Genomic DNA, 14,717 nt, shown 5'->3' with positions numbered 1-14,717 from the left:
TATAAAAACAAACTAATTTTGATGGGTTTTTAGGCGCATAAACTACACATAAATGTATAAGAAACATAATATTTCAAAAAACAAATTAAACCATTGACACTAAAATGATTCAGATTTGTTTGTTTTAATATAGGTGCTAAAAAGACTTAAAAAAAGGTTTTTCATAAACAAGTGTGTGACAAAGCCAAATTAAGAACTCCAAATCTACATAGATTCCCTTGCTTTTACAATAATCCTAAAAGGATGAGATGATAATTCATGTACTCTATACAAAACAATCGCCAAGTGTTCCTAATGGACCACAAAACGATGGCGCCTAGTGTTCCACTGACCACGATGTTTCAACAACAACAAGCGTGCACACGACCGACCAACTGCCAAATCAGCATACAAAAACCAACCAACTCGACTACAGACATGGCACCACGACTCACGACACTCAAAATACTTTGCAGCACAAAAAAAAGGTCAAAGTGATTTACACTTGTGTGATTCTTTTACGGTTCCCTTGGGCCGTTGTTTTCTTTGGCAGCGGTGGTGGTGGCAGAGGCGGTACGCGATGCCTGAAGTTGAACGGTGAATTTCCTCTGCAGATCTTTAAGTTTGTCTAGTATTTCTTGAAAAGTCGGTCGCAATTGTGGATCACTAAAAAAACAAAACGTCTTTAATAAGATTGTGTCATCTTTAATAAAACATATAATGCAAATTAATCGTATATATACATTGAGGTGTAAATGAGCCAAGCCGTTTGTAAGATACTCAAGACCAGCTCACTAAAAGCTGGAACCGAGCCGAGCTTAAACAAGCTCGAGCCTAAATATAAGCTTGTTTAACAAACGAGCCTGAGCTTCATTTATCGAGCTTGAGCCGGTCCACGAGCGTTAAGGAGCCTATTATTTATATAGTCTTTATTTATTATACTTAATTAATAGTAATTATACATAAAATAACGATGATAATATATATTCTGTTATTAATAAAAAAATTAATTATAACTACATATAAATATCTTTTAATATGTATAGAAACTAATTAACATATAATAAACGATTCGAACTCAAGCTTAACAAACTACTCACAACCCAAGCTCGAGCTAAGAAATAAAACTCAAAACGAGCCGAGCTTGAGCTCTCGTAAGTAAAACCAGCTGGGCTCAAGCTTACACTTTGTTTACACCCCTAAAAATATGAATAGTTAAAATATCAAATACGAACCTGCACCAACAGCTTTCGATAAGAGAAGCCCATTGTGGGTCCACGTCTTTGGGAATATCTAACCGTTGATTCATGAATCCTACGGCTCCTATCACCTGTAAACACAAGCACATTTTGAGTTTCAAGGTCAAAACAGATTTAACTTTCAACTCTTTGATTTGTGAAAATATACAATAATAATAATAACAATAATAAAACCTTCACATAATAAAACTCAATAAAACATTAACATAATTTGTAATAAAGTCTACACATATGACATTTCAATGTCTCGGTTTCTTCCATATTCTCATATGTTTCGGTTATAGAAAACACTAAGTTTGACCATAAAAACTCCGGATAAAAAATATCGTACGGTACCTGCATCGAGTTAAGACTATCCCAAGGAATCTTCTCTGTGGTAAGTTCCCATAATACCACACCGAAGCTGTATATATCAGACCTGCATATTTCAAACAAATATTATTATAAGATTTAAAACTTTATAAGCATTTAATCTATTAAAAGAAAACGGATCGGTTTACAAGGATAAAACTTACTTTTCATCAGCTTGTTCATTTCGAAGAACTTCAGGGGCCATCCATTGGGGCTAAAAGTTGAAAATGAAAAATAAATGTTTATTAAAGAAACTCGTTCTAATGTCTAAACTACCCTTGAATAATGCAAGCTTGAAGAAGGGTATATAAGTAATTACCGTTCCTTTCCCCGTCTTTGTTGTAAGGTAGGTTTCGTGCTTTATACGAGAGAGACCAAAATCCCCAACCTATTCAATTTGTAAAAAAGAAAAAATTATAAAAATATATAATTAAAGTTAATTACACAAATGATCCTCGTGGTTTAGCCAAAGTCACATATTTAGGTACTAAGTTCTAAAAATTGCAACTTAGCTTTCGTGATTGCGATTTGTAACAAGTTTGGGATTAACGAATTGCTTCCATTAGCTTTTCTGTTAAAAGTGACTAAATAGACTAAACTACCCTTTATTAACTAAATGGACCATTTACGTAATTAACTAATACATACTTTACTTTGGGTAAATTGACTTAAATTCCCTTTAATAACTAAATTGACTAAAACTCGTATTTGTCAATATCAAGAAAACAACACGAGAAATTAACTAATATGAAACAAACCTTTACATTCCAATTCTTATCGACAAGAAGATTTGAAGATTTCAAATCCCGGTGAATGATGGGTGGATGACAATGATGAAGATAATTCATGCCTCGCGCCTGTCAATTCCACCAAGTATATCAGAGTATGGACATATAAAACAAACAGACGACAACATTGTATAGTTACTTACTATATCCACGGCCATATGTATACGCCGCCTCCAATCTAATCTAGTTGTATTTCTTTGAAGTAACCGGAACAAACTGCCACTGCATAAAATAATATACACATCAAATGTATGTATATATACACAACATATGTATGCGTGTGCGTGTGTTGAGTAAATGCGGAACCAACCGGGGAAGGAACTCTGTGACAATGCAAAGGCGTTGAGGTGACATTACAGCGCCCATGAAGAGGAGAATGTTGGGATGCCGAAGCCTTTTCATCAGAGATACCTCCTGTCTAAATGATAATATGACATCATCTGAATATTCTTGCCTTGAGAAAACCTTCACAGCAACATCCTGCTTACACATGCATATGTTAGATATATATATATATATATTTGTAGTTAGAGAAACTAGCAGGGAAAAGGTTTCATATATTAAACACAAAGAAGGCATGTAACAATTGGTCAAAGGGTAAAACTGTAATTCTGCTAATAAGGGAGAGATGAAGAACATACCGATCCATACCACAGTGCATGGTACACCGTCCCACATGAACCTATGAAAATATTATATTAATTAAAAAACATCAATAAAGTGAAATTACCATCAAATGACAAAAATACCCTTCAAACAAAATGTCATACCTTGTCCAATCTGTTCTCCAATCACTAAATCTTCCCACAAAATTTCATAATCCAAGTTATCAACTTCCATGTCCGCTTTATTAATGGCACTACCGTTTGTACTGCCACAACTGCTAGCACTACTGGTACTATTAACGTTAAAAGACGACCACGACCCCGGAGCCTCATTCCTATTATTATTATTATTATTTTCCCACTGTTGACTTTCCACTTTCGACGAGCCCGACTGTTGACTCGACGACTCGTGTTCTTGCTCATTATGCAACCAATTAAACCCGAACCGACACGTTTTCGAATCTCCCTCTCGTTCGTTTCCTTTCCATGGCCATGTAATTCCCTTTTTGCCCATCCATGCCTCGGCTTTTGAAGATAGAATCTTGTGGATACCGAGTTTGTTTTCGCTTTCATCACCGGAATCTGTTGAGGGCTTTCCGCTAATTTGGTCTTTGAATGGTGAGTGAGAAAGATTATCACCTCTTGGGGTGCTGGCTCCGCTTGAATATCCATCGTCTTTATGGTCAGGGGCGTTAATGTCATTTTCGGAATTATGACCGTCTGCACTCCCGCCATCTTGATCCGTGAAGTTTTCTCCGGGTTTTATTTTCGATTTGACCTTGTTACTGACTTTTGAAGCCTGTTGTTGTGTTTTCAATAATCAAGATTCATTGTTACATAATATAATCCAAAAGTCTTTTTTTTTTGTAATAATAATAAAGATTCATTTTGCATAATCTAAAACTATTGCTGCAATTTCACAAGACGAAGGAATAATTAACTGTGGGTCCTTAACTTTCCACTAAGGTGACCCTTTTGACACGTTTAGTCGTTTACTTATTATAAATGGGTCGATTTGGGTTGTGTTCTATCTCAAACGGGTAAAATGGGTCAAATAAAAAATAGCTTTAAGGAGAACGGGTCAAAGCGGTCGAAAGTCAACCAAAGTCAACTCCAAATTTATTTCTATTAAAAAAAATTATTATTGTAATAATATTGTGTATGTAATCGTAATTAACATAATATTACTCTATTTACAAAAAATAAAAATAAAGAAAAAAGTGTGTGCGAGTCAAAGTGAACCAAACCCGGCATGCAAATTTTGACCTGTTTACTGGTTATAGTCTATAGATTGCTAGGTTGATTTGGGATGTGTTCTATTTCGAACAGAAAAATTGGTCACATAAAAGAATAGCTAAAAGGGATCAAAGGAGTTGAGTCAACCAAATTCTAACTCCTAAAATATTTTACTTTATATTCAAAATTTTAGATTATTATTATTGTTATAATTCTGTTTATGCTATCATAATTTCATAATACTTAAAATATTAAAAAAACAAAAATGGAGAAAAAGGTGTATTTGTGTCGATAGCGGCGACATGCATGAAACCGACAAAACTTATTGGTAACCGAAATGACCGAACACAAACAAAACCAACAATTTGGTTTTATGTTTCACAACAACCGACATTCGGTTTGGTTTTGACTTTACAAGTAATTAAAAACCGAACCAAACTGAATTTATGGATTTTCATTTTTTTATTCCGAATGTTAAGTCATTAATAAGAAGTTGATGAATAGTATAACCCACTTTTACCCAATTGTAAATAAACAATTAACTATTAAATCAACAAAATGATAAAACCACAAAAAACCAAAACCAAAACCGAAACAAACCCAAACGAAACAGAAAAAGAACAGTTTTCAACACTCAAAAAGCGAATATTCGGTTTTGGGTTCAGTTTGTGCCCCAAATGACCCGTGCGTACCCTATGTGTCAATGTTAATCAAGCCCGGTTTGGACCCGTACTAAAAATAACCATTTTCAACCTGATCCCGCCTGACCCCCTATCTATATTAATATCTTAAAACACTCACCAAACTTGAAATTTTTGAGACGATTGCAGTTTGTAGAGGTTGTTGAGGATCAAGCCCGAGTTTAGCCGAAGCAATCCGCCTCGGTGCACTAATATGACCCACGGGCTTCATATCCCGATACGGGCGGGTGTCACTTGATACACTTATAACCCCAATTAACGTCCCATCTTCATCACGAAATGGCGTATTTGTGGCAATAATAACAAACTTTTCCCCTCTTTTGTTCCTAATTGGAAATAGGCCCGACCAACCTCCCCCTTTTATTGTTTTGTGTATGATATCATCAGCTAAATGATAATCTTCCGGTTCTACAAAAAGCTCGTTGGGTGTTTTTCCGAGAGCTTCTGCAGCTGTGTAACCATAAAGATCTTCGGCTGTACGGTTCCTACAAAATTCCAATTGGTGCACAATGTTAAAATATAATTCCTCATTTACTTATGAATGCGTCGATTTGTAGGCTTGTAAATGAACCGAACGAACATGAACAACTCAACGGACAGGGTTTTCTTGTTCGTGTTCGTTCGTTAAGAAATGAATGTGTCCGTTCGTGAACAGTATAAACGAACGGTTCACGAACATAAACAAACAAACATAACTAAACATAGATAAACGAACATAATTGAGCTAGAACCAATTAATAGTAAATGTGAACAACAATGTGTTGGGCATAAAATGTTATTAAAACTAGACTATTGTTAATGGGCCTAAAAAAGTAAATGAATATATTGACGAATGTAAATGAATGTTCACGAACATAAATGAACGAATGAACTAGAACATAAATAAACAAAAACTTTTGTTCATGTTCATTCATTTATAAGTAAATTTAAATAAATGTAAAGCAACGAACATAAACAAAGACAAACAAACAAAATCAAATAAACAAACTTCCTGTCAAACGATTCACTGAACGTTTGGTTCATTTACATGTATATTCGGGTCAAACGAACTTGTTGCTTATTCGGGTTATGTTTTGTCTCTAACAGGTCAAATGAGTAAAATTAAAAAGATCAGCTTAAAGGGTCAAACGTTGCCCACAGTTGTCCTTAAAAATTAATAATTTTGTAATCATATATGAGAAACCAAGTATTTATTAAAAAAATATATATAAACCCAACAACTTGCAATTTAAACGCGTATTGACTATTTTTTATTGACTATTGACCCGTTAACCAACTAGCCCAAGTTGTCCATTTTTTACACATCTACTCCTAATCTTTTTCAATAACCCCAAATTAATCAAGAATCCATATTGACACAATTTAATTCTATGAATTAATGAGAAAATGTTGAGCTATTAAATGATGTGTTTTTGTTTCCTGCAACTACTTTTGTGTTTCTTTGTGAATTGTGATTATGAATCCTAACATTGCCTACTCTTTAATAATTACAATAATAATCAAAATCAAGGAAAGTGAAGAATAGATATGATAGGAAAATGTTTTAACTCACCAATAAATTATGTGCCCATTGAGATCAAATATATGAACAGCCTGGCCTATCGACTGCAATATATTCAAATACTGTGTTTCCGATAGCTTCACAAGAGAGGGCCCACAAACTCCACCACCCTCTCGTTCAGTGGCACCACCATCACCACGCTCCTCCGTGTCACCACCACCACCACCACGCTCCTCAGTGGCACCACCAACACGTTCCTCAGTGGCGGCACCACCACTCACGACAAAACCATCATGTCTATTATTATTAATATTATAATTATAATTATTACTATTATCATTATTACTACTGTAACTAACATCAATGCTACGGGTTTCTCTCCTCAATGGCGAAGAATGCCGAAAAGATGCTGAACCCATTTTGAAGGCCGCAACAGGCCCGCCCTCAAAAAACCCACCGGCCCCACCAATGGTTCTCCTGCGAGGTCGGTGGGGGGATACCGAACTTGACCTTTGGCGGTCGTATCTTTGGTTGTCATCTGAAATCTTTAGCATTGACATTTCTTGTTTGAGGTGAGCATGGCTTTCTTCTAAATCATGAATTTTCTTTAATAGCTCCTCGGTTGGTGGTATTTCATTCTTGTTCTTGTTACTGTTGCTGTTGCTGTTGCTGTTGTCGTTGCCGTTGGCCATATTGCGCACACTTTCACACAAATACACACCGTATGGTTCAAGAATCAAGAAACTGGTTCTTAAAGCTCCAAGATTTCATTTTTAAGGAACCCTAAATCAAAAAGATAACAAAAGAATTCAAAATTATTTTCTTTATTCACATACTGATCAAATCAAATTAAAACCCTAATCAAGAAACTTGAAAATCAATTTATTTGTACTAAAGATTAACAGGCAAACATCATATATACAAAAGCACATTGATCGAGTAACCGAGTTAAAGAACTATAATTTTGCTAAAATTAAAAGAATTAAGGTTAATCCATGTTAACAAAAGAATTCAAATTTGTTTCCTTTATTCACATACTGATCAAATCAAATTGATAATCTTGCAAATAAGCAAAAACCAACATCAAGAAACTTGAAAAAGCAATTTGATTTGTACAAAAGATAAACAAACAAACATCATAAATACAAAAACACATTGATCATTAACTAATTTCCCTTGAAGCCAAACTCACTGACTTTAACTTTGTCAAGACTAAGATAAAAAAGAATATATAAAAATTATTAAAAAAAAAAACATGTCTGATTGCAGCAACTAAAAGAAGCAAAAGATACACTCAAACAAAATAAATATAGTACCTGCAAATATGTTGAAATGGTAGGAGGTCTGTAGTTGTTGTTGAGTGATGCATAAGCTGATTGTTGATCTTCTTCTTCTTCTTCTTCTTCTTCTTCACATAAACACCACTTGAGCTTTCAAAGATGCAAATGGGATTTGGGTATGGAGATATTATTATTATGATGAAGAAGATAAAGATGTGTAGATGGATCAATTAATTGAATCTCTCTCTCTCTCTCTCTCTCTCTCTCTCTCTCTCTCTCTTAACTCCTCTTTCTTTATTTCTTTCTCACACAAACATACACACACATTAAACCCTAAATTAATTGAGTGTTATGTGGTGAAGTTTGTATTGGAAATAATAAGTATTTGAAATGAAAGAATCAAAGAAAAGATGTTATGCCTTGACAGGTCAAGACTTCAAGAACAACCCTTGTCTCTCTGATCTCCATAAACCATTTTTTGTTTTTTTTTTAATCTTCATTTACTTTGATTTTCAGCCTTCTTTTCTATTTTTTCAAGTATTGAAAATTTGACCCTTGTGTTATAAAGGATATGTATATTAGACCTTGATTTATTCAATTTTTTTTAATAAATGTTACTTTTATACCCTACTAAAAATCATAATATCAAATACAAGGTTTAAATGAACCAAACGTTTGACAACAAGTTTGTTTATATTTGTTCGTTTAATAGATGAACGAACATGAAAAGATGACATGGGAATACAGTTGTGCTGGTGAATGCTCAATAATGTGTGTGCTTACGTGGAGTTATGCTCGTTAATATTTGTTTTGGGTTTGCTTATTAAAGGATTTTAATAATTTTTTTAATGAGTTTTATAATCTTATCATATAAATTTAATAAAACTATAAACTATAAAAAAATATGCATGAATAATTGAGTATTATGTGATTAATTTATTTGTAAAATAACATATGAACAGGAATGTTAAAAAAATACCAACACAATCTTGGTAGCCGGACCAAACGATTAGCACTGATCATTATCAGTTAGCAAATCAAATAATACATTGTTTCTGTTCATTTGTGTATCATTCGTTTGCGTTCGTTAAATGTTCACGAACAGGTTCATTTTCTTAATAATCGGGCACGAACAATAAATTTTGTTTAACTTGGTGTTCGTGAACCGTTCAATTGTCTGATAAAAGCTTAACAGCCAGACATTAAAAAGACATTGTTTGGTTCGCTACGATAAGTTTGCGACCCTAATCAAATATATACCTTAGTTATTTGCATATTTCAATAAATGTTAGTTATTTATACCCTACCAAAAATCAGAATATTATATATATATATTACAATTGTCAAAAGGTAGTTACCTCACAAGTTCACTATTCACTTCATCGCATGCATAATAAATTGTACATTGTGGTATGTATGTTGTACCTTAATGGGTCCCAACTCTCAATTACCTTTGTATTTATTTAATATTTAAAGATACAACAGGTGATCCCAAAAAAGAGCAAAAGCATGTATAGTAACCAAAATTTTGATGTCAAAAGCATGTTTACAAAATGCCACTGTCAATTGTCATACTCAAAAGATGATATGTTTTTCTTTGCACTAACTTTAAGCAGATATGTTGTTATTTATGATTTTTATTACAATTAATGACATGCTTTAAAAAAGATCTTACAATCACTCAATCAGTAAGATGATTAAATGGTGCTTTTTAATTACTGGTTGTTCAATATACTACCATATGTGGATGAAAACAACACTTATGATTGAATGCCTTATGATAGTAAACGATGGAGTCCATAATATACATCATTTTAAAAGTATAATGGTAACAGGACATTCATTCTAAATCCGTACGATCACCTATATATAAAACACAAAGCAAGTGTCAAAAGATATTTTGATTAGGGATGAGCTCGGTGTTGGTATCGTTCAAGAAATCCGGAAATATTTGGTACCGAAATGTTTTGCCTCTTTCACCATTTTCGTTTATTTCCGACGCCGTTGTGGTGGGGTTTCTATGGCGAAGGCCGCGATTAACTATTGGATTTTATGGATTTAGAAGTTAGAACTTAGAACATTATTTTAGTTTTGATTTAGTGTTATTTAATTTCACTTATTAGTGTTGTTATTTTTCTTTTTGAATTTTGGTTATTATTTGTTACAATCTCTCAAGGATCAAAAATTGATTGAATATATAATGAATTTATAAAACAGACATGAAGTTATGTGATAGGCGTGACAGAATTAGAGGACGGCAAATGTGAATTTCTTCACTTGCAACCTCTATGATAGCTGCGACAGTCTAATAATAAAATCTAAGCCAAATAGGTCGTTGATTAATGAGTTTCACGTATTGTTTTGTCTCACATGGTTATTCTTCCGTTCCTTTTGTGCTTACGTGTGTATGTTTTGATGTTGGTTACCACCTGTAACCTCTATTGCAGCCCAATCAAGCAAACATGTTTTTTTCCGTTTAGTTTGACAGCCCAGTCGCAATAAGCAGACTTAGTTATTTTTTCATATGTTTTATGTTTCGGTCTAATTTTTGTTAGTTAACGTGCATGTGTTGTTCAGTATCTTCATTCGATTTAACGGTTCCGCCACAACGCTCGGGTCCTAAAACTAGTTTATAAATAAAAGTCACAATCATTGTTTTCTTTACCTTGGTACCTTTAATTTCTTTTATGCGTATAACTTTTATATACTTTCTAATGTTAAAAAAAGTTAACACTATAAAATCAAGCATTTTATCTTTTTAAGTTAACATTGTGTTGTGAATTGTTGAGTTTAACAATTGCTTTAAAAGAAAGAAGTGTTGTTTGCATTAAATATTAATTTTGCAGATATATCAAATTACTCAATTAAATGTATTTATTATTAACTATTATACCAATATTGTTATGTTGATGTGCAAAATTAGTCTTTCTTTAACAACAAAACAAAAGATATTTATATAAAGATGATGGTTAGAAAATTTACAGTATGTGGTTTTGTATTTCACAAGCCAAAATATTTTACAATTTCACATTGAATTTATTTGTAATGATCAATTAAATGATGGTTAGAACATCAGTGATAAAAGAAATATGCACGGTATATAGTTTTGTATTCCATAAGACGTAATATTTTATAATTTCACGATGAATTAATTTGTAATGATCAAATACTTAAATTAAATAATAAGTGACAGACCAAACAACCTTTGTTTTAGAGGTTTGCTCGTTGCAATTATAATCTCATGTTATTTTTTCAAATAGTCGTATGAGCATTTACAGGTTAAAATGTCAAATGCCAAATCATACCCTACTTTTTAAATAGTTGTTTGATGAATCCTCATATTCAAATAACGAAAATTTTTACACATGTTCAAAATCACCTAAGAAAGAACATGGCGTGCAAAATTTTTACGAAATATAAAACTTTGACAACATGGGGCTCATGGGGGCATCATAGCCCTTGATGCTCAGGCGCACTGCACATCATTGCATTAAAAGTACAACCAACCAAAGCTAACACCCCATGCTGCACAATATACATGTTAAGGATCAAACATAATTAAGCACAAACCAACAAATTTCACAATAGAGGGTTCCGGCGAGCATCATAACCCTTAACGCTCACCTCACGCATCAACGAATCAGAACATTAAGGAAGATAACAAACACTAGCTCATGAATATAAAAGTTTGACAATAAAGGGCTTAGACCGCCTGCCATAACAACAACCCTAGAAAAACCATTGCCGACGCCCACACCACACCACCGTCGCCAAGGGTCTAGAAATAAAACTCGACAACAATGCAAGGATGAATCGAAGATTGTACAAAGATAGAACCATCAAAGGTAGTATAATGGTTGTACAAAAAATTTGAGCAGCATCCAAATCAAATAACCACATAGTAAATGAAACAACCATGAGGCTTATATATGTAGCAACGAAATTTCTTCTTGCGCATATATGTCCTTTGCTGCAATCAGAATTGCATAAAAATTGCCATCTGGATTGTCACGTCAAGATGCAAATAGGATCTACAAAGACAGATTATGCTCATCCTATATTTCATTATCACCGCCTCGTATAAGAACCGGATAGAACCCGACAACAACATAGATAAACCAGCCACTGCCACTTACAATCACCATTGCTACAAACAATCACCATCCTTAGCAAACCACCGCAACACAACACCACCACCACCAAGGGTCAAAAAATCAAATCCAACAACGGTTACGGGATAAATCAGAGAGTGGGTGAAGAACAAAGCAGTCACCATCACCATATTCTGCCATAACATTGCCGCCAAAACACTGCCGCCAAAACAGTGGCGCCATAAGCAATCACCATCACCTGCCATAACACCGCTTATAACCCTAGCAAACCACTTCCAATACCACACCACCACCACCAAGGGTCCAGAAATCAAACCCAATAACGTGATGGGAGCAGGGCCGACCCTTGGGGGTGGCAGGGTGGTCGAAGGCCACATGCCCGACACCCCGCTAGACCCGAATATTTAAAAAAAAGACTATATGTATTTTTATTAAATACAATATGTGTATTCAATGTTTAAACTCAAGTACATAACCACTAGCTTGGTCTAGTGGCAAAGGGGTGCTACTCCCAACCAAAAGGTTATGGGTTCCACTCTCATTTAAGACATGTTTAATTCTAATACAAAAGTTTTTTACACAACTCAAACTATAACAAGTAAATCCATATAAAAGTTAAATTGTTTAAACATAACAAAATACTCAATTTAATTAAGGCTCAAAATGTTTTGAGCAAAAAAAAATATTTCGCCTTCGGTTCAAATCTATTTTTTTCTCGGAGCCAGGCCTGGATGAGACAGAAAGAAACCTCCCCCCCCCCTTTTGTATGTTGTTTTAAAACCGAAGACGAAAATATAATGGAACCCTAGTTGGGAATTGTAACATATATAATTTGAATAGGCACCCGCACCATGTAGGGGTGTTCTTTGGGTTTGTTTTTCGGGTTTCAGGTTCTTCGGGTTTCAAAGTTTTATATCTTGACCCGAAACCCAGCCTGAATCTCTCACGGGTTTTTCGGGTTTGGGTAATTCGGGTTCGGGTTTTTTCGGGTTGGGTTAATCGGGTTTCGAGTATCCTAGCAAACAAAGCAAAAAACAAAAAAAAAATTAAAACATATTATTCTTTGCTCGTAAGCATATAATCAAATAATAAACTAACATAACTTGATAAAACAATCTTGTTCAAGAGTAAAGCTAACTCGAACCATAGTCGTCTTCAACCGAACGTGATTTGTTTGTTCGATTATGGTTGTTATTAGCAATAAACAGAAAACATAAATTAACAATAAATAACCGATCTATAATACTTGTAATGACAACAATTGATTAGGACCAGATTATGATAACGTTAGTGGCTAAGACTAAGTCTATTATACCTAAAAATATATTTAATTTCAAAAATAAATTTTATTCGGTTGACTCAAAACTTATAAATCAAACCCGAGAACCAACCCGAATTACTTCGGTTCGGGTTCGGGTTAGCTTTTTCTCGAGTTCGGTTCTTCGGGTTCAGATACGTGTTTTCTCAGGTCGGGTTTCGGATTTTAGGTAAAAGTGACAGCCCTAACACCATGCCCATTGCTATTGATTCAATTTTAATAAAACTGGGTACCAATTGCAAAAGTTTTACATAACTTCATTCGAAATATATATAAAATATTTCTAAACATTCATTCTAATATATATTGCTGTTAAAATTAAATAACAAAAAATTATACACGTCACAATATCAGTTTTAAACTCAATTATTTGAAACTGAAATGTGAAAGTATAAATTTATACAACATAATTGAGATAAGGCAGTGTTTTTGTAAATTATAGCAACATTATCCATTGAATGAAGGTGTCAAGTCAGTCTTCATCATTCATGTTTTCTCCAATCTTCATACGCTGATATTCCTTTTTAGGCTTAACATATTTTGCGTACTTTTTTTGGGTGGTAGGCGGCTTGCATTATATTCTCACTCACTCTTATGGATCTTATTTTATTTAACCTATGATACTCTTTTCAATAAATTGACAAGCTCCATGATAATATAATATTGACCGTGATTAAAAGTTAATTCATTATGAAACACGTCTATTACTTTGTTTGGTATTTTACTGAAAAAAGTTGATTTATCTAATCTGGTGATATAAGCATAAGATTATCATAACCTCTCTTATCTACCAGCTACAATTAAAAGGTAAACCTCATTTTTTTTCTTTATTTTTTTTTAATTTTTAAGAAATTCCGATAGATTTCGTTGACGTGGGATTAGTGGACTCCTTGAACCTAGAATCTCATGTTCGACCCTCTATTTATCTATAATACTAGTAAAAGTAGTTTATCAGTCATTTGCTGATTAGTAATCTATTTAATTTCATAAATTATCTAGAATCTGATAATGAACTAATAACTTGGGTTATTGAATTTTAATAATCCAAACTTTAATCTATTGGTCAAGATTAATCTCAACTCAATAAATGTTTTTAGAGAGTCTTAATTTTGAACGTATTTTTCTCCAACAATCACACACTAACCGTAAAAAAGGAATGTGGGAATGTCTTGAAATTCTACCCCTCTCCTATTGGTGGAGAAATGTAGTGGTATTTTTTAAACGACCAACTAAGTAACGTCAGGTATTCCCTACGCGGTCCCCATTGGCTAAAGGCAGCCCAAGCCGGCCACAAGTCCGGACGGACGGAGCCCCTAGCGGTCCACCTATTGAGGAATTCTCCGGATAAAACCCGACCCCACGCCCGTTAAACGGCACGACAGCGAGGAGCCGGTAAAACCGGGTGAGATCAGGACTCAAACCCTGGCAAGCCAGGGACATCCTTTATATCTTCCGTATAAATTGGTGATAGTGATGTTTGAATCTCATACATCTTATTAGTAAAATGAGTGCTCTATCATTGAGGCATATCCAATTTATGAAGAAAGATAATGGTGTAAAGATATTTTTCACTTGCCTATTGATTTT

General features: G+C 33.9%; 1 protein-coding gene across 3 annotated transcripts in view; it reads right to left on the bottom strand.

Annotated features, from left to right (window-relative positions):
- Positions 1-201: 201 nt before the first annotated feature.
- LOC143547110 (uncharacterized) overlaps positions 202-14,717 on the bottom strand; it is a 34,890-nt gene continuing 20,374 nt past the window's right edge. The window contains exons 2-14 of one of the 3 annotated variants that reach the window (XM_077038614.1): positions 7,737-7,958; positions 6,472-7,203; positions 5,020-5,404; positions 3,148-3,781; positions 3,019-3,059; positions 2,688-2,857; positions 2,521-2,599; positions 2,348-2,446; positions 1,909-1,977; positions 1,754-1,803; positions 1,575-1,656; positions 1,215-1,309; positions 202-645 (exon numbers count right to left, since the gene is read on the bottom strand). In XM_077038614.1, coding sequence (XP_076894729.1) covers positions 498-645; positions 1,215-1,309; positions 1,575-1,656; positions 1,754-1,803; positions 1,909-1,977; positions 2,348-2,446; positions 2,521-2,599; positions 2,688-2,857; positions 3,019-3,059; positions 3,148-3,781; positions 5,020-5,404; positions 6,472-7,112 — 2,493 coding nt within the window. In that variant the 5' untranslated portion in view covers positions 7,113-7,203; positions 7,737-7,958 and the 3' untranslated portion in view covers positions 202-497. Of the gene's footprint in view, positions 646-1,214; positions 1,310-1,574; positions 1,657-1,753; positions 1,804-1,908; positions 1,978-2,347; positions 2,447-2,520; positions 2,600-2,687; positions 2,858-3,018; positions 3,060-3,147; positions 3,782-5,019; positions 5,405-6,471; positions 7,330-7,736; positions 8,094-14,717 lie in introns of those variants that run through there. The other 2 variants (XM_077038615.1, XM_077038616.1) reach the window with 2 other exon arrangements.

This window comes from Bidens hawaiensis, unplaced genomic scaffold, assembly GCF_021521415.1.
Source record: "Bidens hawaiensis isolate Kalapana, Puna unplaced genomic scaffold, B.hawaiensis_p1.1 tig00014618_1, whole genome shotgun sequence".
Classification (NCBI taxonomy): Eukaryota; Viridiplantae; Streptophyta; class Magnoliopsida; order Asterales; family Asteraceae; genus Bidens; species Bidens hawaiensis.
The sequence above is the reverse complement of the archived record's forward strand: the minus strand, read 5'-3'. Positions and strand labels throughout refer to the sequence as shown.